Source organism: Capra hircus, chromosome 18 (genome assembly GCF_001704415.2).
Source record: "Capra hircus breed San Clemente chromosome 18, ASM170441v1, whole genome shotgun sequence".
NCBI classification, from domain to species: Eukaryota; Metazoa; Chordata; class Mammalia; order Artiodactyla; family Bovidae; genus Capra; species Capra hircus.
Genome location: NC_030825.1, coordinates 12,786,198 through 12,809,848, shown reverse-complemented (window position 1 = coordinate 12,809,848; position 23,651 = coordinate 12,786,198). Strand labels below are relative to the sequence as shown.

Below are 23,651 nucleotides of genomic sequence, written 5' to 3'. Positions count from 1 at the left end.
CCAGTGCGATCACAAGGGTCCCTGTGAGTGGGAAGCGGGGCGGGAGGTGTGACGACAGAAGGAAGAGGTTGGAGGGACGTGGGGCCACGAGCCAAGTAATGCAGGCTCCTCCAGAAGCAGAAACGGAAGGACACATTCTTCCCTGGAGCCTCCGGAGGGAACCAGGCCTGTGACACCTTGATTCTAGCCCAGCGAGACCTGGGTCAGGCCTCTGATCTCCGGCCTCCAGACTGCAAGGTGATAGAGCTGCCAAGTTCATGGATGTCTGTTACAGCAGCCACGGGAAAATAGCACACTAGGAAGACAACTGTTCCCAGCCTCACAGCACCTGACATTCAATGGCTGGTCAACGAATGCCCTTCTCTGTGAGGGAAAGACCAAAGGCAGGAGCAGAAGGGGATGACAGAGGACGAGATGGTTGGATGGCATCACTGACTTAATGGACATGAGTTTGAGCAAGCTCCGGGAGATGGGGAAGGACAGGGAAGCCTGGCGTGCTGCAGCCCATGGGGTCACAAAGAGTCGGACACGACTGAGCGACTGAACTGAACTGCATGTTTGATCCAGAGGGCTCACAGCCCCTGCCTAGAGCCAGCCAAGTCCAAGGAGGAGAAAGGACCAATCTCTCACAGGCGACTGTGAAGTCTCCTTGTCCCCCATGTGACTGCACTGGGAGGCCTCAGGGAAAAGCAAACTGCCTGTGGTCACTGGAATTCTGTATTTCAGAGCAAAGCCCTGGAGAGGGAAGAAAAGTCCTGGAATGGAAAGAGGATCTGCTTGGAACATCAACCCTGGGGCCAGGAAGCTTGGGTAAACGCATGTTCTCGGTGTCTATGAAAATCTGACTTCCTCTTTACCTTCCCCTCATCAGGTCCCCAGCACCAGCCGACTTGAAACTTGTATTCACTCAACAAACATCGACTGAGCATCTGCTGTGCAGCGGGCCAGGTGCTGGAGCCATAAAGAGGTCAGTCAGATGTGTCCCCTGTCTTCATGGAGCGGGCGAGCGGGCAGCCTCAGGACGTGCACACTTGAGCTTCCTGCGGCTGGGCCTCTGCCCAGGGTCCCCTCCTCAGCAGGGCCTTCTGGGACCAGCCCGCCTACGGTCACAAGCTTCATCTCTGTGTTCTTCTGCCCTATTTTGCTTCATGGAACCTGTCCCCGCCTGGCATCACACATGCTGCCTAGCACAGTCTTTAACACACAATAGGTATTCAACAAACACTTGTGAACAAAAGCACTCACAGGAACGGTGGCCTAGAGGTGGGGACAGATGTGAGAGCAGGCAACCACGGTTAGAGACACGAGCAAAGGTCTGTTGGAGAGATGTCTGTTTTTCACACGGCTTTTGCTTCTAAATTAGAAGGTTGTGGGTGAGAGCTGGTATGGATGCACGGGGAGTCTTACACACAGTGCTCTTGTAGCCTGTTACATCAATATGGTGAGCCAAGGTCCCCTGAGTGCTGGCTTACTTACCAGCTTAAACCCAGTCTTGGCAAAAGCAGGGTGGCGAATGGGTGGAGGACACGGCCAGGACGGCAGACAGGCGGGCCCCAAGTGCAGGAGCCCTTGGTGGGGTTGTCTGTGTTGGTTTTTAGCTCCTTGGGGTCCCCAACACTGCCCCCGGGATACCCCACGTGGGTCTCAGAATGGCCATTTCTACGGCTCAGCTGGATCTCATTTTTTCTACCCTGAAATCTTGATCACAGACTTACTTGGAAGGAAAATAGATTTCGGGGCAAACAGACCCACTTGACAGCAATTTTGCCAGGTCTAAAGAGTTGCTTTTATCTTCGTGCCGTTTTGAACTTTGGTGAAGGCTACGCTTAGTTCATCATTTCATGAAATTGCCCAAGTTCTCCTTTCTTTTCCATGTCACGGAAATCTGAATCAGTGACAAGGGCCCACCGAGTCACACCCCAGCCAAGGGACCAGCTGAAAGCAAGCAGAGACTGGCAAGCGGGGAGAGGCCTGAGGACCAGCCCCGCGAGCCCCCGCTAAACACTCAGAGGCTCCTGGGGAAAGGTTACTGAAAAGCGCAGAGCCTCTGGGCTGCCTGGGCTTCTCTGCCTCCTGCCTCGACTTGCAGGCTCTGTGCTCCCCAGGGAAGAGTAAGTTCCTGAGAAGATAAACAGTCTCTGGTTGGAGAGAAAACAGACTTTGGATTCCAGCTAGCTGGAGATGAAAAAAGGAAGAGAGCGGTCGGCGGGAGCAGGGACACACTGCCACGGCACAGAGAGTCTCCCCATGGAGCCGGCGCGGGGGCTGGGGGGCTGCAGCCAAGCCCAGCCCCCCTGCCCTCCAAGCAGCTGCCGCTTGGCCGCAGGGAACAGGATCCACCCAGTGCCTCCCGCCAGAGTACTCAGCACCAGCACTCACTCCAGGCGAGGCCTGCCAAGGACGTCTTGGGACCGGAGCCAAGTACCCTGCCTTCCTGGCCGCGGAGGCCCAACCCCGCTGGCCGGGAGTCCATCTGCCCAATGAAGGAGCGACAAGAGCCGCAGCAGGGCCAGGACCCCGGCGGGCACAAGCTCACTCTCCTCACAGGTCCCCACCAGCTCCCACATCCCTGAGCATCAGGCGTGGTGCTCGGCGACGGATGTGGGTCACCTGGGGTCTCATGGCATTTGTGGGGGAGCCGGGGCATGGAGAAGTTGTGCCTGGAACCAGGGGCTCGGAAGGGGCAGAGGCAGGATGCGGATCTAGGATGTGCCAGGGCGGACCTGAACGCTTAAGAGAGGGCCACACCCAACATATACTGATTGCATTTAAACCCAGGGCTTCCCTGGTGGCTCAGATGGTAAAGAATCCACCTGCAATGCGGGAGAACGGGGTTCCATTCCTGGGCTGGGAAGATTCCCCTGGAGGAGGGCATGGCAATCCACCACAGTATTCTTGCCTGGAAAATCCCCAGGGACAGAGGAGCCTGGCGGGCTACAGTCCATAGCGTTGCAAAGAGTTGGATACGACTGGAGCAGAGCACAAAGATGTGTTTTTTTAAGCCACTACAGCAGCAGTAGACACCAACCCCAAACTCTTCCCAAACTCCCATCATGGAACCAGAGTAGGTGAACAGAGGGGTCCTGGGCCGGCCCGGGTAGGAGACGGAGGATGCACTGCGTCTCCCACAGACGCTCCTAGCCCACTGGCCAGACCTGCTCCTGCCCGCCCCTCTCTACGGGACGAGGGGTTCCCCAAAGCCAGGGACAAGCACACATGAGGACAGAGGCGTTCTGGGTGGGAGCAGGGCAGCAGGGGTCTGTTAGGACAGGAGCCTGCAGACCACCCCTCAGGGCTGGCGGACCCCAGCGCCCTGACGTGACTGGAGGAAAGGCAGGAGCCCAGGGGACAAACCGAGACGGCATTTTAAAAAGCAAAGACCTCACTTTGCCAACAAAGGTCCGTAGAGTCAAAACTACGGTTTTTCCAGTAGTCATGTACAGACGTGAGAGCTGGACCATAAAGAAGGCTGAGCGCCAAAGAACCGATGGTTTTTGAACTCCGGTGCTGGAGAAGACTCTTGAGAGTTCCTTGGATTGCAAGAAGATCAAACCAGTCAATCCTAAGGGAAATCAACCCCCAATATTTACCAGAAAGACTGATGCTGAAGTTTAAGCTCCAATACTTTGGCCACCTTACGCGAAGAGCTGACTCACTGGAGAAAGACCCTGATGCTGGGAAACACTGAGGGTAGGAGGAGAAGGGGCGGCAGAGGGTGAGACGGTTGGATGGCATCACCGACTCGATGGACGTAAGTTTGAACAAACCCTGGGAGACAGTTCCCTGGGAAGCCCAGTCGGCTGAGTGGCTGAATGACGACAGGAGCGTAGCCATGATGGGGGAGTCCACCTTGCTCCGGCTCTTGGTGACCACCCCCATGAACCCATCAGTGGGGTCTGCGGCTTCAACCACGTCTACCAACGAAGACGATATCTGCCACTTTAGATGCTGCTCCAGAGCTCAGAGAGGACGTCCAAGGGCCCACGGGGCAGGACACAGGGCCGCTGCTCAGCTGGGCGGCAAGGCAGCCCAGAGGCCACGCGGGGAGCCTGTGCCCTGGGGCCGTGTGGCGGGCAGCCTGCCGAGCCTTGCCTGGCAGCCCTGGGGGCCCCTGCCCCTGGCTCTACCTTGAACAGTAGCCAGGGAGACTTCGCTGCTACAACCTCACGCCTGCTCAGCAGCTCTGGAAGGTTCTGAGCCTGGCGGAAGCTCTGTGGAGGGACGCTGGGCCTAGACTCCAGCCACTTCCCTGCCTGTCTCCAGACAGTGCTGCCCCTCACCCGCACAGAGACCACTGCTCGGGAACGCCATCCCCACGGCTACTGATGGGTCCCGAGTGTCCTCTGGCTGGATTCTATGCCACCTGCGTGTGGCGCCTGAGAGATGGACTTTCCTTTGACTAAAGGCTTAAGAATACTGGAAGGAGCTGGGCCTGGGGCGGCGGGGGAGCGGGGGCGGCGCCACCTTCAGGGACAGCCACCTCGCTGTGAGGTTGGGACAGTGCCCTTCTCCCCCCGGCGTGGTCATCCCAAGGACCGTGCCTTGCCTGCCAGGAAGAAGGCCAGCCCTGGGGGTCCCCGCTGCTCCTGCAGCCCCAGAGCTGTTCTCCAGCAGCCAGCCAGCGAGCACCCCCCAGGCGGGCCTTCCAGGTGCGGTGCCTGACAACCGCACAGCACCCCCCCGAGTCTGGGAGGGATGCAGGTGGCTGGGCCACACCTGTCCCCGGGGCACGCGGCCTCCAGCCCCCAAGTCCAGCACTAGGGCGGCGGCGGTGTAACGGTGGCACCCCGGCGAGGGCCGCTGTCCCAACATCTGCAGGGAACTGGGGCTCAGAGACCGACAGTGGACAGTTGCCCCCTCAAGACAAAGGGCACAGCCCCCCAACCTGCCCATAGCCACCCGGCCCTCTGAGAAAGGCCCCTGCCCTAGCCAGCACGGGGTGGGGGCTGGAGCCCACCACCATGGAGGGATAGTGGGGAGACGGGGAGGGGGCGCGGCGGGGCCGTGTGTGCGTGAGCCTATCTGTATTGCACATGCACCTTCGTGCCTGGTGCGCCTGCCGGGTCTGTGCGTGTCCCCCGCTCATCCCCACGCAGCGTGTCCATGTGTCTGTAGGCGCACGCCCCCGTGCCCGCCCCGCCCCCCAGCTGGCGGTGCACAGCTGGACCCGGGGGGCCGTGCGCGCCGCCCGATGCGAGGTGGCAGGTGTGTAATAAACCATTAGTCACTGTCACGTTTCCAAGCAGCGGCCTCCCCGGGAGGGGCTGCCTGTGGGCTGGCTCTGCCTGGCGGGTCTCCAGCTGTGAGCTGCGTGTCCCCCGTCCCCTGGCCGCCGGCAGGGCTGCCGCCTGACAGGGGAGCAGCTGGCTGGCGTGGGACTTGTGCTCCTGCCCTGCCCCAGGGGCCCCAGGGCAGGCGGGCAGGGCCTCGTGTGTGCCCAGCAGGGCGGGGAGGTCCTTGAGGGTCATGGCTGTGCAGCCTATCACCCAGAGCTGAGGGCGGGCTGGGACAGCAGTCTCAGGGATGCTCTGGGCTGCCTGGAGGAAGTGCCAGTGGTGAATAGGAGTTACAATCAACAGCAGGAACACCAGCCAGGATGCCGGGCTCTAGGGGAGGGGGCGCCAGGACTGCACTCGACCTGCCGAGTTCCACTCTCACACCGGCTGGTGAGCCAGGCACTCCCACTGGCCTTCCCGCCCATTCCTCAGATGAGGAAACAGGCGCAGTGCAAGGAGGCGCTTGTCCCAGGTGTCCCTGCCCACCACTCGCAGCCCCCGTTGCTGCCAGACACCCCGTCTCCCTCTGCCAAGGGCCTGGACGCCCCCGGAGGGCTGGTGGCCCATCAGCCCGTCAGCCAGCCCCTTCCCTTGCTGAGTCCACACTGCAGAAAGCAAGAGGTGGGTACCTGGGGGAATCCTGGAGATGGACTCCCAGGACCCCAGCACCACAAGCTGACTGCCCCACTCACTGACAAGCAGTGTTTCCACCAGCTGCCCCTGCAGTGGCCCAGCAATGGGGAAGGCTGCGCTGGGGGCTGTTAAGCATCGGTCCTCTTAGGGGCAGAACACGCCCAAGGAGCCACCTCACGGGGCCTTGGCCTAAGGGGCTGCTGCACGGCCCTCCCAAGGTAAGAACGCAGGTGTCCACTCACTGTTCCCATTCCAGGGCCCACGTGCCACACAACAAATGCCTCAGACTCCACACTCACAGGCCCAACAACCAACCTGGGGCCAGCCTCTCCAGCACTGGGGAAAACAACACGTCCAACGGGGTAGGGATAGCGGGGACAGGGTCTTGGTGGCTGGAGGGGTGGGAGTGAACGCCCATGCCGGAAAACGCCAGGCAGCACCTCCTGCGGCCGGACCCCCTCGTTCCCTCTGTCCCAAATGTGGCTACACCAGGAGCCAAGTGCCTGCACGTGAGCGGTGCGCCCCCAGGGCGGGAGGGCGGGCAGCTGGACATCACACGGCGCACGATGTGAAATGGAGCGTGACGGCAGCTGTGACAACAGGCGGCCTTGCAGGGCTGCGCAGGGCCCCGGAGACAAGGCTCACACCCCAGACACCAGGCCACGGGGCGCCAGGCAAACACAGGTGCGGCGGAAAAGCAAATGGGATCCTGGCGGGTTGCTCTGGGGCGACGGGGCATCTAGGTAGATGGAGAGTTCTAGGGCAGGGTCTGGTGGCTCATGGAGATAGATCCATTATGCTATTTTTTAAATGAATGAGTGAACACAATGGAATGTAGAGATTAAAAAAAAGAAACCAACAAAGGCTGTTTGTGAATTGACAGTGAGAGAGAGGGAAACGATCACACTCAAGTCACGGAGACCCAGCCTCCTGGCTCCCCACTAAAATGTGGCGACCCTGGGGTGGGAGTCTGCACCCCAGCTTCTGGGGAGGCTTCTGGCTTCTAGGAGCTGCCGGATCCACTCCAGTAGCCAGAGATGGTGAAATGCTAGCACCTACCTGTGCCCGCGAGGTCCGGTCCGGCCCCGTCCAGACTGCTCTGCTGACACCGGGCTGGTCCCTGCTCCTGGCCGGCCCTGGGGCCCCTGGGCAGGCTCTCTGCTGGGGCACCCGGCCGAGGCTCGGGCTCCCGGGCGGGTGCGTGGGTGGCTGTCGACGTCTCGAGAGATGCAGACGTGACCTGGAAGGACAGGAGGGGGACGTGGTGAGTCTTGGGCACGTCTGCTTGGAGGTGCCCCAGGGTGCTGGGTACTGCCCCTCGCCCAACGGTGGCCTGGCATCACTGTCAGGGACCTGGTGTGCCTTCCTCGTCCAGCAAACGCTGCCCAGGGACACCAGGCTGACCTCCAGGCACTGGGGGTCCACCCCCAGGACCCACTGCTACCTGGGCCCCTCCGCTCTGCACAGGCCTCTGTGACAACTACCAGCAGGTCACACGTGTAATGACCACTTGAGCTAATCTTCAGTCCTCCCCGCAGGGCAGTCATCCTAACCCCCACCGTTGCCCTGTGTTTTTAAAAAATACTGTATCGTAAAATATGTCGCTGTTGTTTGTTGTTTACTCTCTGAGTCGGGTGTGACTCTGCAACGCCAGGAATCGTAGCCCACCAGGCTCCTCTGTCCATGGGATTTCCCAGGCAAGAACACTGGAGTGGGTTACATAACAAAAAGTTTACCATCTAGACCATTTTAAGGATACAGTTCAGTGGCGTGAAGTCCAAACATGTGTGCAACCATCCCCCAGATCCATTTCCGGAACTTTCTCATCAGCCCAAATGGAAACGCCACACTCATTAGATACTACTTCTCTGCCCCTGCCCCACCCCGGCACCCACCGTCCCAGCTGGTCACTCTGCCCCCGGTCCACAGGGGCGCAGGGGACTGGGGCTCAGAGAGGGGCAGCGGGAGCCTGAGGTCACAGAGCTGCCAAGGCAAGGCTGACACACGTTCGCATCCTGGGCTCCTAGGCCTGAAACCCCGGTAGCTCCCTGGGGGCTGGTCCCGGGGCCTGGCAACCCCCCAGTCCCTGATTACAAGCTCTGGGACTGCACGGCTGTCAGAGAACAACTTCGCGTTGATCCCGTTTTCCCAAGGATTAGGACTATAAAAGCAAAGTGCCTGAGAGAGATGGATGGTGCTCCATCCAGGCTCCGCCAGCCCCACACGCGAGAGACGGGTACATTTACCATTTGTTTCCGGGAGCGCTTTAATTTATGGGATCCATATGGTGACGCTGCCCTGACTGCGGCCCCCGCAAATCCCACAGGGGTGCTGGCAGCTTAGGCTGGAGCCAGGAGGGGGTGGCGCCTGGCCCCGGCACACTTCATCCACTCCTGGCCTGCTTAGGGCTGGGGGCCCACCACACGGCGGGGAGCCTGGAGCCCCTGTAGACTCCACTCCGTAGGGTTTTTGCTGCTCTGGCAAACCCTGCCATCACCACTCGGGGAAACTCTTGCCAGACGCAGCGCTGCTGTGTCCCCGTTAGTCACAGGATGACTCGCCCAGCCAACCCCAGGGACTGCCTATGGGGTGGCACCAGATCAAAGAGGGCAGTGTTCTCCAAGCCCCTGGGGGCGGGCTGGCACTGCCCTGGCCTTGACCCTGCTGTGCGCTGGTGCAAAGGAGGAAGGGCTGCAGCCCGCCCCTGCCCTGCTCCTCCTCCTGGAGCGCGGGGACCAGGCTGCTGCGGCGGGGAGGTGGCTGGTGATGCCTCCCAGCTCCCCGGATGGGACATGAAGAAAGCACGGAGATGCAAGGGGACAAGGGGCCGCAGTAACTGGAGGTGCCTGGATTTGAACCCTAGCAGCTGGGAGAAGACTCGGCTGTTCCAAAACAACCAGGGACATAGCCTTTAAGCAGAGAGCAGCAGATGGCAGAAGAGAATACTTCCGGATGGGAGGGGGTGCAGATGACAAAGACTGCAGGAGCTGGAGAATAGAACTCCCCAAGGGCTGGGAAAATCCAGGCAGGCTTCCTGGAGCAGGTGGAACTGTCCTGAACTAGACCTTCAAAGAGAACAGGTTTGGAAAGGGAGGGGGAACAGGAAGGACAAGAGATTCAAACGCATATCTCTGCCCCCAGGAGGGTAAACCATTAATGAGGTACTGGGTAGGTGAGACTGTGGGGGAGGATGGCGGGGGAGACAGGCAGCACCAGTCCACCCAGCGCCCTGTGGAGGGAGCAGGCTCCATCCCACCAGGCCTGCTCTTTCAAGAGGAAGTGGGGAATCCATCTTTAAAAGCGACACCCGCGTGATTATTAAGTGTTGAAATACCCTCACACGCTTCTGGTGGGGCTGCAAACTTGTGCAGCTGCTTTGGAGATGGCCTGGCAATTCGTTAAGACCCAGAGACACAGAGTCGTCACAGGACCCAGCGACTCCACTCCTTGGCAGGTATTCCGGAAAGACAGAAGCAGACGTCCACACGAAAGCTTGCCTCTAAATGTTCATAGCAACCCTCAGTTCACAGACGAATGCAGCGATGAACTTGGAGGCAGGTTCTTCCCCCATCGAGTCCTGCCAACACCCTGACCTGCAGTGGGGGCCCCCACTGAGCACGCAATGGTAGGCGTGCAAGCTGCTTACGCGTAATCCTCTGTTACACGGCAGTGGATAACTAAGACAACCCGAAAGCTCTACAACAGGGCCCAGCCCAGAAACACACACTCCCCGGCACCATCGTGTGCCAGACACCCTCCCTCCTCGGGTCTAGCTGTCCCCACCACAAGCATTTCACCCCCTTCTCTGGGGTCTGTCAGCAGCTGCCCAGGACGCCAAGGAGGCTCAGTCACTGATAATTGCTGGGCGAGGCTGCCAGACACACGTGGGCGGGAGTATGCGCTATCTCATGCTAGCATCATCGGAGTGGGGAGGCGAAGGTTAGCGAAGGTTCTTGGCCAGACCATTGCAGGGAGGCAGAGAGCGGCCTTTCCTCACCCTTCAAGGCCAAATTTACAACAATTCCTGGCTAATAAAAAGCAGACCCTTGAACCAACACATTCACTGTATCTTCTCGCTACCAGAGCCCAGAGCTCCAAGCTCACGGCCTGACTTAATGTGCTATTGGGAGGGGGGGCCTGGGACATACATTGTTCCCTGCCCTGGGGACCCTGGAAATTGGCAGCATCCCAGAGAGTCCATGGGGCCCTGTGGAGCGAGCAGGATAAACTTTATTGTCCCCTTTATTTCCCTGGACTGGGGCCACCACATTTAAAGCATTAGTTAACAGGGAAAGGAAAAAAAAGGGGGGGGGGAATTTCCAGGGTTCTTTACCATAAAAGGGATCTGCAGCCCACCACTGAATATCCTAATGAGATCTTGCCTTGTTACACTTTCTCTGGGGAGCTAAGTGATTTCTGCAGAGCTCCGATTCCAGGTAAATCCTCAGGTAGGGATGATGGTGGCCGGGGGCGTGGGGGGCAGAGTGCGGGGAGAGAGCAGACACAGCATCATGGCTACAGAAAGGAGAACCATGTATCAGGCTTGCCAGCACCAGGGTATTTGATGGATCGTATTAGTCCTCGGGCTCCCCAAGTCTGGGAACTCCTGCTTTATTGTTCTGTAGAATTGTTTTGAGATAAAATCCATATACTATACTACTCACCCATGGAAAGTATACAATTCGGGGGCTTTGGGTATAATCACAGACTTGCATGACCACCAACAGCATGCATCTAGGACGTCCCCATCACCCTGTCCCCCCCCAGCCCCGGCAGCTGCTCGTCTCCTTCCATCCTCGCAGGCGTGCCTCGTCTGGACACTGCATGTAGACGGAATCCTCCAGCATGTAGCCCTCTGAGTCTGGCTTCTTTTGCTCGGCATAATGTTCCTCAGACTTGCCCACGTGGTAGAGTGTAAATCATGTATTTTTAAAAACAAAGGCAGTTCCAGTTTGAGGGCCCACAGCAGCCCAGAGGCCACTGGACAAGACGCCAGGACTTCCCTCTCTGGCAGCCCCGCCAACTGACTGTTCCCAGGGCCCACTTCCCTCTCCGTACCACCCCACCCCCGACCCTGGCACCCAGCCAGACTCTCCGGCTTCCTGCAGAGCGACAGGGTCAGGCACTGGGTTCTGGGTTCCCTCCACTGGTTTCTAGCTGGGAGATCTTGGCAAAGTGACTTAACCTCTCTGGGCCTGTTTCCCCTTCTGTAGAATGGATTAACAACCCAGCGAAGTCTGACTCCCAGAGGCAAGTGGAGGGGATGAGTTCTTTCTGCTAAAGCACATAGTAGGTGCTCAAGAAATGGTCGCTTATCTCAAGACCTAACCACATAAGCATCAGGAACAAGAGCCAAAGGGGTGCCGGGGCCGGGGGACTCCACAGAGCCTGGAAGGATGTGTGCTGGAGAAGGCATCACAGCCTTGGCCTTGGGGGGCCCCAGCTGGCCTCTGGGCCCTTTTGGCCTCAGTTGGCAGGGCTGCCTTCTAGGTCCCCTAGACCACTGCGGGCGCAGAGCCTGAGGCAGTTCTGGAGTCCCTGAAGTCATGGGGTAGGATCTGGGGTGTGAGACTCCCATTTTTCCTGATCACCTCGAATCTTCTCTTTCCTCCAAATGGGCTCAACATACACTTCAGGAAGCCAGGCTTGCCAATCCCGAATAAAGCAAAGATGGGCCTGAATCCTGGGTGCCGCCTGCCTGCAGCCATAACTGAGTAACAGACGAGTGATGACTGCTCGGACTTCAGCTTACGTCTCGGGGAAATGGGCCAGTGATGCCCTAACCGGGCTTCACAGAGTGCTTGCCCTGTGCCAGGAGTCCACCCTGCACTTGCTGTCAGTAGCCAGCGTCATTCTCCCAACAGCCCTCCCTTAATGCCTGCTTTGCAGGAGAGGAAACCGAGGCACAGAGAAGTCAAGTCAGCTGCCCAAGCTCACCCAGCTGGCCACGGTCAGAGCGCCCACAGCGCAGGCACCAGGGGGTCCTCACTGCACACCAGCAGGGCCTGACTCATGATGGCTCAGCAGACACACGGCAGCCCGGATTGCGGGTGAGCGGGTGGGCTGTGGATGGTCTATCTCAAGAGCAAGGCTGGGAGGGGAGGCAGAACTGAGCTGCCAGAGAGGGACGAGGAGACACCAGCACGCGATGGTGCCCACAGACACAGCATCACCGGCCCTTGGCCCCGAGGAGCAATCAGACATGGGCGGGAGGCCCGGGCCAGGGGAAAAGAGCCACCTCCCCCACAAACAGGAGTGGCTGGGGGCCTGCGTTGGCTCGAGGGTGGGTGGGCACAGCCCAGCTGGTGGGAGACCCTGCCACCGGCCGGGGACCTGTGGGTCACAGGCCTGGAGCTGTCTGTCTGGGAGGGAATAAGGGCACACGGGCCAGCCCTACCGTGAGGACCCTCCCCCCCATTTCCTGGCACCCCCGACGAGAGCCCACCCACAAAGATGCACTCAAGCCTCTCTGAGGGGGCTTCTTCTCCTGTGCTGCAAGCTGGGGCATCAGAGGCCTAAGACCAGTATTTTATGCCCCTTAATTCTCTGTAATAGCTCCTTAATGGTGAGCAGAGAACTCCAAATACTTCAGGAAAGGGGACGATAAAGCTCCGGGTCAGGGGGAGACAGAGCTGCTGAACGCACAGTCCCCGACAGGCAGACAACGAACGGGTTATTAAACGTGCGGGGCAGACCGGGCGTAATTGGAAAGTTATTAGATATGGAATACACACAGCACCCAGTAAATGAGTAATCAGGGGCTAATTAAGCTCACGCGACACGGCAGATCGCGCGGGAGAGGCTGGTGGCTGCCACATCTGTGGCAGTAATTAGGGGCGCTCCGGCTGCGGCGCCCACGGGGAGGGGGCGTCGCCGGCTCCGGCGGAGTCCCAGCCGGGGGTCCCGATCCCACTCTTCCCCCAGCCGAGTCCCGCCAGGTGTTCCCGCGTCTCAGGGCCAGGAGGTGGGATGGGGAGCCTCATCCAGCCTTGAGGACACAAGGTCCAGGACTCAGAAAAAGAGACAGAAGGAAGGTTTTTGTCCCTGGCTGCACATCTGGCCAGGAGAGGACTCGCTGAAGCCTCCTGAGGGGACAGACACAGTCATAAGGGTCCCCCCAAGTGACCTGCGAAGTGTGTGCACAGAGTCAACTCTGAGCGCTTCGCTGGAGTTTTGCCAGGGGGGCCAGCCTAGGGGCATGACCAGCCCATTTTATAGATGGGGAAACGGCGGCTAAGAGGACCAGAAGGCGACGGGACTCACCCACCCTGGTTCCCCTGCAGCAGGCACGGACACTGCCTCCCAAGTGTCTGGGAAAGACAGGGGCACTGCTGTTTCTCAGGAGACTGGAGCAGTTATGTGGACACAGGGAGCGACCGCCTGGGTTCCTCCAAACTGGGTGACCTTGTGCATGCTTCTGAACGCCTCTGAGCCTCATCGTTTTCATCTGCAAAGGGGGTGCTGAGTGTCACACCCACAGCACACGGCAGTCGTGAGGATTCCAAAGTTAGCATTTGTGCAGTCCAGCCCAGGCCTGACACACGGACGTCATGAACGCATTTGCTAAAGCCAAAAGAGAAGAAATCCCACTCCCAATGCCACAAAGAGAACGAGAAAGCCCCTAGTTCAAGACCCGGGGGCTGCCGGAGCTGAAGAGAATCCGAATTTAGCTGAATCCGAATTTAGGCACTCTTTCCGAGCCAGGAGCCAGTCTGTCCCTGAAGGGTCCCAGCAAAAGGGCAGGAGACTTGGGACAAAAATGTCTTTCACTGGTCACAGGTATACATTGACTGCACCAACTGAGCGCCAGGCTCCACACCCGTGACACCCAGTGGGTGTCAGCCCATTATGCCTTAGCTCTGGCAGGGGGCAGGAACTGTTGGGCCCCATTACACAGATGGGGAAACAGACCCAGAAAGGTTGGCTCATGGCTGTGTCTGGATGGCGCAGGTGGGGCATGATGTCTCTGGAGAAAAGAAAAGCCAGAGTCTGGGACTTCCTGGTGGGCCAGTGGTTAAGAATCCACCTTGCAGTGCAGGGGACGTGGGTTCGATCCCTAGTTCAGGGAACTAAGATCCCATGTGCTGTGGAGCAACTGAGCCCATGCGTCACAGCTAGAGAATCCGTGTGCCACAATGAAAGATACAGCAGGATGCCACAAAGATCCTGCATGCCACAGCTAAGAACTGATGCAGCCAAATAAGTCAGTAAATATTACAAAAAGAAAGCAGGAAAGCAAACCGGAGTCTGCTGCTAACAGCACCCAGAGTGTCGAGAGACACACCTGGGTGGGGCAGGTGCAGCTGTATGCACAGGACCCCAGGGAGACTGGAGCTGGCCAGAGGTGGGCAAGCCCAACTTATGCTGCTTCTGTGGCTGAATGGGACCTTCGGAAGGCCTGAGCCCGGCCCCTCGCTCAAGGGAGGCCTCTGGGCCAGCTGACTCCCTTGTCTGGCCAGGGGCAGGGCAGGGGTCTGCAGGGAGGAATGCAGTTTCCAGAGGCGAGCTTGCTGCCCCCTGACTGCCAGGCTGCAGGGCGTGTGGGTGGTGATGCTGGGGGAATCCAGCTCAGGCCCAAGGTCAGGGACGAGGCCCTCCGGGGTCTGCGGGCCCCTGGAAGCCAGCAGGGGGAGCAGGCTGATCTCAGACCAATGACTGCCCAACCCCTGGCTCTCCGGGGCTCTCCTCCTACTCCTGCGGTGCTCTCTCACCTCCTCCTGCCTCCCATGGAAAGAGTGTCCCACCAGTTTCTGGGCACACAGCCCTCCTCACTTCAGCCCAACCATGCCTGAGCCTGAGCCAACTTTCCAGAATACCACACTCAACCGGCCTGCACAAAATCCTTCCTGACCCCTCCGCGGGACATCTGAGAGCCACGCGATTTGGGCCAGCCTAGCTTCTCACACGTTATGCCTCACGTCCACCTAACCACCTGACCAACCCTGCCTCCATCCATCCATCCTTCCACTTGTCTATCTGACTGTCCATCCATCTATCCATCCAACTGTCCATCAATCCTTCCATCTATCTATCCAATCATCCAGTCAACCATCCATCCATCTAATAAACATTTATTAGGCACCTACTATTGCCAGGCATTGTGCCTGAGATACAACAGCCAACAGAACAGGTGAACATCCCTGTCCTTAAGAAGGTGACATTCTGGGGGCTTCTCCAGCGGTCCAGTGGTTAGGAACCAGCCTTGCAACGCTGGGGGCATGGGTTTGATCCCTGGGCCAGGGAACTAAGATCGCACATGCTGCTGGCCAACTAAGCCTGTGTGCGGCAACGGCTGAGCCCGCCTGCCCTGGAGGCTCCACAGAGCTCTGTGTAGTGCCACAGCCAGAGGGTCCATGCACTGCAAGGAAAAGATCCTGCAGAGCACAACCAGGATCCCATGTGCGGCAACGAGGACCCAATACAGCCAAATAAACGCATTAAAGAAAAAGAGTACAGGGAGGTTCGTTACAATATTCTCCCCCCCTTCTGTAGACTCTTTTTTTTAACTTAAAAAAAAAAAGGTGACATTCTGGTTGGGGAAGACAGACTCAATAAATCCATACTGACGTGTCAGTTGGTAGGAGGTACCAGAAGGACAAACAGGAGAAGAGGACAGGGAGGGGGAGCGTGGCCAGAGTTAGAACTTTCCATAGGCTGGCCCCACTGAAAAGGGACATTGTGCAAAGACTTGAAGGAAACAAGAAGGCTAGCCATGGAGATAGATACCTGCAGGAAGAGTGTTCCAGGAAGTCAGTCAGTTCTGTCGCTCAGTTGTGTCCGACTCTTTGTGACCCCATGGACTGCAGTATGCCAGGCCTCCCTGTCCATCACCAACTCCCGGAGTTTACTCAAACTCATGTCCATCGAGTCAATGATGCCATCCAACCATCTCATCCTTTGTCATCCCCTTCTCTTCCCCCCTTCAATCTTTCCCAGCATCAGGGTCTTTTCCAATGAATCAGTTCTTCACATCAGGTGGCCAAAGTATTGGCGTTTCAGCTTCAGCATGAGTCCTTCCAATGAATATTCAGGACTGATCTCCTTTAGGATGGACTGGTTGGATCTCCTTGCAGTCCAAGGGACTCTCAAGAGTCTTCTCCAACACCACGGTTCAAAAGCATCAATCCTTCAGGACATCAACGTTCCAGGAAGAAGGAACAGCAAACAAGGTTCCCGAGGTGGGGAGCATGTGTGCAGACCTTTCGTGAAAAGGCCAGACGGTCTGGGCTCGCTCCCTTCCGCTCCCCTGCAGGCGTTCCGCAGGGCCTGGGAGCTGAGTGCCTTCGTGCACTCACTACCTCTCTGGGCTTTGGCTTCCCCATTTGTAAAATGGCAAGGACTCCCTAGGTTCGAGGTTCAGGGTGAGCACAACACAGGGGTCTGCTCACAAGCCACTGTCATGTCCATGAGTCCCCCTCTCACCCCAAAATGCCCTCTGCTCCTCCTTAAGTCCCTGCCTCCTTTCCAGCCAAGAGTCTGCCCCGATCCCAGAGGCAGACCCTCCCCTGCACCACCTCCAGTAGAGCCCTCATCTGAGTACCACTGATTCAGGGGTTATGCTTCTGGCCCCTCAAGACTGTCCTTGTCCCGAACAGCACTTGGTAATTCCAAGGCCTGGCAGTGTCCCCAACACAACACAAAGAGGAGACATTTAAGTTGTGGAAGGAACCACGTGGTGGTGTGGGGAACCGCGTTTCAGGCACAGGGAACAGCCGTGCAAAGGCCCCAAGGCAGGAGAGTGCCTGGTGTGACTGAGGGTCAGCAATGGGGACCACGTGGCTGGGCCCCTGACGGACTCGGGCTCTCATTCAGAGTAAGAGGGAAGCCAGGAGGGTTCCAAGTTAAGGACAGATGTGATCTGACTTTTGCTTTAACTTTTGACGATGAGATGCTTCTAGATTCACATGCAGTCATAAGAAACAATATCCGGAGAGCCTGCATACCCTCGGCTCAGTTTCCCCAAAGGTAACATCTTACAAAACCAGAGCCAAGGTCACAGGAAGGAACTAGCAGGACAACTTGCCTCTATTGTGCACGCTTCCCCAGTGGGACCTGGACTTGCACGGGCGTGTGCATTCTGTTCTCCGGAGTGTTATCGCCAGCATCGGCTCCTACAAACACCTCCACCACAGGGACAGGCAGCAGTCCCACCCTCAGCATCCCCCGGGACGCCCCCTGATAAGCACACCCCCCTCCCTCCTGCCCCAGACACCCAGCCCCGCCAGCCGCTGATCTGTTCTCCATTTCTACGTTCTGCCGTTCCAGGCATGTTATGTAAATGCAATCACAGTCTGTAACCCTTTGGGACTGTTCCCGCTCAGCACAGCTCCCTGGAGGTTCACCAGGTTGGCAGGCATTTTGGTGGTTTGTTCCTTTTTATTATGGAAGTCATCATCCATGGCGTGGCCATCCCTCGTCTTCGGGGCCTGTTGCCTGGTTTCAGTAGAGAGAAGCCGGTTCCCTGCAGGTTGAGGGGCTTCTTCTGTCCCATCCCAGGCTCATGTCCCACCATGGCCCCGCCCCTCCTCCCGTCTTCAGAATCTGCGCCTGGTTTACCTGCCAGCTCCCTGTCCAGGGCCTGCCCCCTCCATCTGGGAACCAGCACCCTGCTCATCAGGTATGATGTGCCCCTACACCACCCCACACAGCCTCTTTAGATGCCCCAAACTGGGGAGGTCAGGGGGCCTGTCAACCCAAGGCTTCTGGAGCGCTCCTGGTTCAGATGCGGATCAGAGATGTTTAGCAACCTGCCAAACGCCACACGACTGGAAAACGGGCCGACGCCCACCCTGGCGTGCTTCAGTTGCATCAGAGATGGGTTCCGAGGACAGGGTGAGAGAGAAGGGTGGTGCGAGGGCTGCCCTGGACTCTGAGGGCTCAGCTCGACCCCGTGCCTCCACTGAGGGGGCCTTGGCGGCTGCAGGTAAACGAGACACAATCCCTGCAGAGGGAACTGTGCTGTCTTACCCGGGCAGTCAGTTTATCAAGCGCTGACAGTGCATTAGCTAAGTGATCACTAGACTATTAATTTTTTTCCCCAGCCCTTGCCAGGGGTATTACAGTGAAAAATGGCAGCTTAACCGCAGGGAAATTCTTCAGGGTGACAAAAATAAAAATAGCTCTAATTGAAGTTGATAGAAATTATACCCTTTAAAAACACACGTCGGGGTGCACTGGCTGTATTGTAAATTAACACGGGGGCAGGGCTTCTGACACAAGACGGTGGCAACACAGTGACAGCCACAGCAAACAGCCTCCCATCTTCCGGGCCGCGGCTCAGCAGCCTTGGGGGGCGGCGGGCCTGGCTGGAGGCCGGCGCCCGGGTTGGGGGTCGGGCGGGGGCTGGCAGTTGTGGCCTCGCTCGCAACCCAGCCCCTGCAGAGGGGCAGCTGGCAGGATGCGGCCAGGGCCACTTCGGGGAGCCCTGGGTGTCCTGGGGTGCTGCAGGCCCTCCTGGGAGCAGAGGGGGCCAAGCCCTCAGCAAGCCAGGCTGGCGCTCCAGCACCACGGCCACCGCGGGGCCCGGCTTGCAACGCTGGAGGCCAATGTGAAACTCGCCCATGAGAACGTGTTTATCACGGAGGCCCCAGCCCATCAGACGGAGCCTGCGTGCTCTGGTCTCGGCGGTGAAGCGTCCCCCGGCAGCCAAGTGGCTTCAGTGCAGCGCATGAAAGAATGATAAATATAATGGCGATAAAATACTAATAATCACAGGCAGAGCATCTGCTCGGCGCACCACACTGTTTCAAGTACTTTCCACATGTTTTAATTCACTTAATCCTCGACACAACCGGTGAGGCAAACACGGTCATTACCATCATCACGTTCCAGACGAGGAAGCGCGTCTGGAGGCCCGGACAGGCTGTGTAGCCCGCCTGCAGGGACAGTCAGTCACTCGGCCCCCTCTAGGCTGGCCTCCGAAGCCCCCTGCCCAGGGCCCCTGAGCCCAGCAGAGGACGGGCCCCCGGCCAGCAGGTCTCTGGAGGAGCCGCCCTCAGAACGTGGCACGGGCAGCGGCGTCAGTGCGGGCCCTCCCTGCACACGCACGAAACAGGAAAACCAGACTCCATATCACGCCTGCTTACTCGGCTTTCACCTTCGTGGTCTATCACTCTGGCTTCCAGCTAAGAACGTTTCCGGTCGTCTGAAATAGACAGGATAGCTCTTTCTCAAAGCTGGGCCGCTAAGGGTCTAGCACTCCTCCTTTCCTCCAGAGATGAGCAGCTGCAGAACAGCGAGCAGCGCTTGCCCTGTTGGAGGTTTACAGGCATCGCGAGCTGACTTCTGTGGACAGAACGTGCAAGAACAAAGGATTCCAACACCAAGAGGTTTGCAACAACAAGCCACGCCCTTCCCTCACCTTGACTTTACTTATTCATTTATTTTTTTTGCCACACCGAGTGGCATGCAGGGTCCCAGCTCCCTGACTAGGGCTGGAACTCGTACAGCCTGCAGTGAAAGCCAAGTCTGAACCACTGAACTGCTGGGGAATTTCCCACTTTGACTTGACAAGGACTTTGCTGAGACCCTTCGGGGAATTTGGGGTTTGGAGGGCGTGAGCCACCCGTCTCCTTGCATGGCCCTGCAATAAACCTTTTTCTGCTCCAAACTCGGATGGTTCGGTATTGTTTGATCTCACTTGTGTGCCACACACAAAAACCCGCGTGTGGTGACACACACTTATTTTCACACGGCTTGTGCAATTTACTTCTATTTTGGCTTCACCTTTACTGAGGTTGAGAATTCACTTAAGCCTCCTATAGTTTCCAACAACTTAAAACTGTGCTGGGTATTATGCATTGGTCGGGGGTCGGGGAGGGGGGCAGTAAAGAAAAAAACAGACTTAACAATTAATTTTGGAATACTTATCGGGCCCTTGCCCCAGTTAATGCCAGGCACTGTTCTAGGCACTGGAGATTCATAGCACAATGAGGAAAGTTCCAGGCCTCTTGCTGCTGACGTTTGAAAAGGTTGGAAGAAATAATTACAGAGCCACTCATTCCAGGTCCACAGGCAAAGACAGAAGCCACCAAAAATGAAAATCTAAACATCGTCTTATGATGGAAAGACACAAGTCAAAAATCTAAGAATCTGACCTGCAAAGGATCCTAAGCTTATTCTTTTAAAAAGAATAAAGGGAAAGATTAGAAGGAATCTCTCATTTTCTCTCTCTCTCTCCCTGAGTGTGTGTGTCTACACACACACACACCATTTCCAGGGAGAGAAATCTAATAATGGGAGAAACCTCGAGAAGAGCGATTTTCGTGGCTTTGCACTGCTGTCTTCCCTGAAAAGATCTGGAGGGAATAATTGACTGGAGTGAGTCCTGATTGAGGTGGAAAAGGGGAAAAGTAAACATGGGAAATGCAGACAGGAGCTTCCAGAAAGGGCATGGCACATGGGCAAGTCCTGCGGGGCCGGGTCAGCTCTGCCCACGGTTGGTCCAGAGAAATCTCGGGAGACATGGGAGCAGACCCCGGCCGGCACAGACATGCACGCCTCTCTCCCAGGAGAGAACGAAGCCCCAGGATGGAAGTGACAGGACTGCTGGCCTGGCATCACACCCAGGTCGACCCCAGAACACATCGTCGGGTGGGGGCGGGGAGTGACTCCGCAACCATGGTGAAGAGCACTGGAGGACTCCCGGCTCCCGGCCGGTCTGCGGGAGGGGACGTGACTTCCCAGCCGGGAGAGGAAGCGGCTGCAAGCGACCTCTGTGACCCTGCACGACGTTCATTCGGGCCACAGCAGCCACCTGCGTTAGCCCCAGTCACCTGGGGGCACAGGCACCCCCGTGCTGACCTCCCGGGGCCCCTGCCTGAAGGATAAGAGTGGGATGCCAGTGGGAAGAGCTGTGACCCAGCCCACCACATGCCTGGCCGCACTCTGCACGTCATCTTATTTCATTCTTAAGCCGCCATATCAGTAACAATCGACAGTAGCCTCCACCTATTAAAGCTTGCCTAGAGGGCGGTAACTCCTTCCCTATGGGCTGTGTGGCCCAGGGAAGTTACTAAACCTCTCTGGGTCCCAGCTTCCTCACCTGTAAAATGGTCATGACGACAGTACCAGCTTCATAAGAAAGGAAAAAAAAAGACACAGGTGCTCAGAACGCCACCTGGCCCTCAGGAGCTGCTCAGGAAAGCCCGGATGATTTTATTTTCCTTGAGAGAACTACTTAATGTCATTTGACTTAGGTACCAAGCACTGTTCAAACACGATGCATCTTGATTGGCTTGATCCTCCTAACACGTCCATGCGGCAGGTTCTACTATATCACATGCCCACTTTATGGATGAGGAGACCAAGGCACAGAGCTGGTAAGTCAGCTGCCCCAGGTCACACAGCACCAGCTCTGCACCCAGATGCTGTCACGCCTGCCATCATCCTTGGTCTCTACCATTAACCTTCTCACAAGACCATCCCCCAGAACACCCCGGGAAGTTCAGAGGGCGCTCAGGGAACCCCACAGTACAAACGACATTAAGCAATTTCATACAAACAGCTGGTTAGAGGTGAGGCAAGAAGATGAAGGCAAGTCTGGAGACGCAGAGGGGTGAAGATCATAATGTGACGATCAGGAGAAAAAAGCCAGCGTAAGATGGGCTGGGGTGCGGGGGTAAGGGTGCGTCACCCCTTCTGTGGGAGGCAAAGGGCCCTGACTCCCGGGACAGCGGAAGGACGGGGGAAGGACGGGGAGCCTGGGAGCGGGAGGCTCCGGGAACAGGAGGGGCCCTTCCTCAGTTCCGCACCCGCTTTCCAGATCTTTATTTTGATGCTGCGTTCCTTTTGATCATCATGAAAAAGGAAAACCACCACTGGCACCTCGCGAGCGGAGGGGCTGGTGTGATCGGGAAGGGCTGGGAAGGCGCACAGGAGCCGGCTTTGTTTGAGTAATCTCTGTCTCACTGCAGAGATGAATGGGAGCTTGGGGAAGTCTCCAGCACCCTCAAATCTCCGAGGGGAGAGGAACCTGAAATGTCATCCGCCTCCTGCTTCTCAAACTCGGGATATGTCCCACATAAGAGCAATTTTTTTAAAAAAGGGAATGGAATAGGAAAAAAAAAATATTGGCATGTACCATATGTAGTAAAAATACCATTTTGTGAAACAAGTTTCAGGCACTGATGTATGTCAGCGTCACCTGGAACCTGGGCACCGAGGACCCCCACACCTTGTATGTAGAGCCCACCCTTCTTCTGGCCCTGCCCCCAGGAGGCTCCACAGGCCACACCCCACCGCCACTCTGCCCTCAGACCCTGCCCCCTGTTCCGGGACCCCGGGGTCCCTGCTTGTGTGCCCGAGTCCATGCTCAGAGCTGCGCAGGCCTCCCTCCAGTGCACCTGCTGAGAGGACCACCCCGTGAGAGAGCCCCCAGAAGGGCCATCAAAGGGCAGCAGGGCTGGAACTTGGGCCAGCAGGCTGGGTGTCCACCTGTGGGAGCCTTGTGTCCTGCGGGCCACAGTGCTGGACAAAAGACGGGATGGGCACGAGTCTGCCCACTGTCCCCAACCCCCAGGTGCTGGAGGCAGACCTGGCGCGTGTGTGCATGCATGTGTACACGTGTGGGTGTGCAGGCAGAGGCATGCATCTCTGTGTGCACGCCTGAGTGTGCACACACATGCCTGTGTCTATGCGGGCATGTATGTGTGCACACATGTACATGCACGCACCACTAAACATGCGTATACACACGAACTGCACTGTGTAAGCATGCAGGTGTGCGCGCACACATGTGTGCATATATGTATGTGTATACATGTGAACCAAATGTGCGGCTCTGGCGTGGGGTTGTGTGCGCCCATGTACTTGGTATGTGAGCATGTGGTGTGCTCCTCTGCACACGTGCGGGCGTGTGTGGGAGTGCACGTGTAATGCACTGCCCGTGTTCAGCAGCGCACAGTCCAGCAGCTGGAGGGGGCCGCCTAGTCCACTCCGATTCACCAAGGGGGTGGGCGCACTGACCCTGCGCCACATGTCTGTCCTCGCTGGGGGACTCCCTTACCACTGGCACCTCAGACGTTCCGTCTTCAAAGTCAGACACTCCATCTGGAAGTGCCCTGAGCGAACCCTTGTCAACCTCCCAGCTAGAGAGCCAGGCTTTGTAAACTGGTTGAATGAGAACGTGAAGAAACACAGGCTCAAAACCCAGCGGCCCAGCCCCAGGCACCATGGAGTCCCACAGAGCGGGATAAAGGTTCATGGACGACCCCAAACACCCCAGTGGCTCACCAAGGCCCGAGGCACAGCCTGGAGGCTTCTAGAAGGACCCCAGGCCACACATGAGTCAGGAGCAATCCCAGTGCCCCATTCTGACACAGCCCCGAGACACTGGGGTCCCAGGAAGACCTCGGTCTTGCCTTGTCCAGGCTGTGAGCCCCACCCTGGCCCTCCTCCCAGTGCCGCCTAGTTGGGGGCGAGGCCAGCCCCAGAATCCCCCCACGCTGGCTGCTGACGGGAGCCCCGAGGGGAGTGGAGAACTCCACCCAAGCACTCCCTGGCCATGGGGGTGGAAGGAAGTGCCCACCGGAGCCCAGCGCAGGCTGAGGCTCACACTCAGCCTCTGTCTTCCATGGGCCTTGGGGTTTCCGACCCTAAGCTGGCGGTGGTCCTTTCTTCCCTTCCTCCCCATCTCTGGGAGAGCTGTCATTACTGTGCCATTACTTCAGAACAGACAGATACCCAGCAGCGGGGGCTCCACACGCCCCTAAGTGGGGACCTGTCCACTGGAGAGGGTGCCGC

The 23,651-nt window shown here is 57.8% G+C and overlaps 1 protein-coding gene across 4 annotated transcripts in view; it reads right to left on the bottom strand.

The window, feature by feature from the left end:
* The window catches only part of GSE1 (Gse1 coiled-coil protein), a 394,776-nt gene that overhangs the window by 238,827 nt on the left and 132,298 nt on the right, over positions 1–23,651 (bottom strand). For all 4 annotated transcript variants that reach the window (XM_018061807.1, XM_018061810.1, XM_018061809.1 and 1 more), the window contains exon 2: positions 6,969–7,149. In XM_018061807.1, coding sequence (XP_017917296.1) covers positions 6,969–7,149 — 181 coding nt within the window. The remainder of the gene's footprint in view (positions 1–6,968; positions 7,150–23,651) is intronic.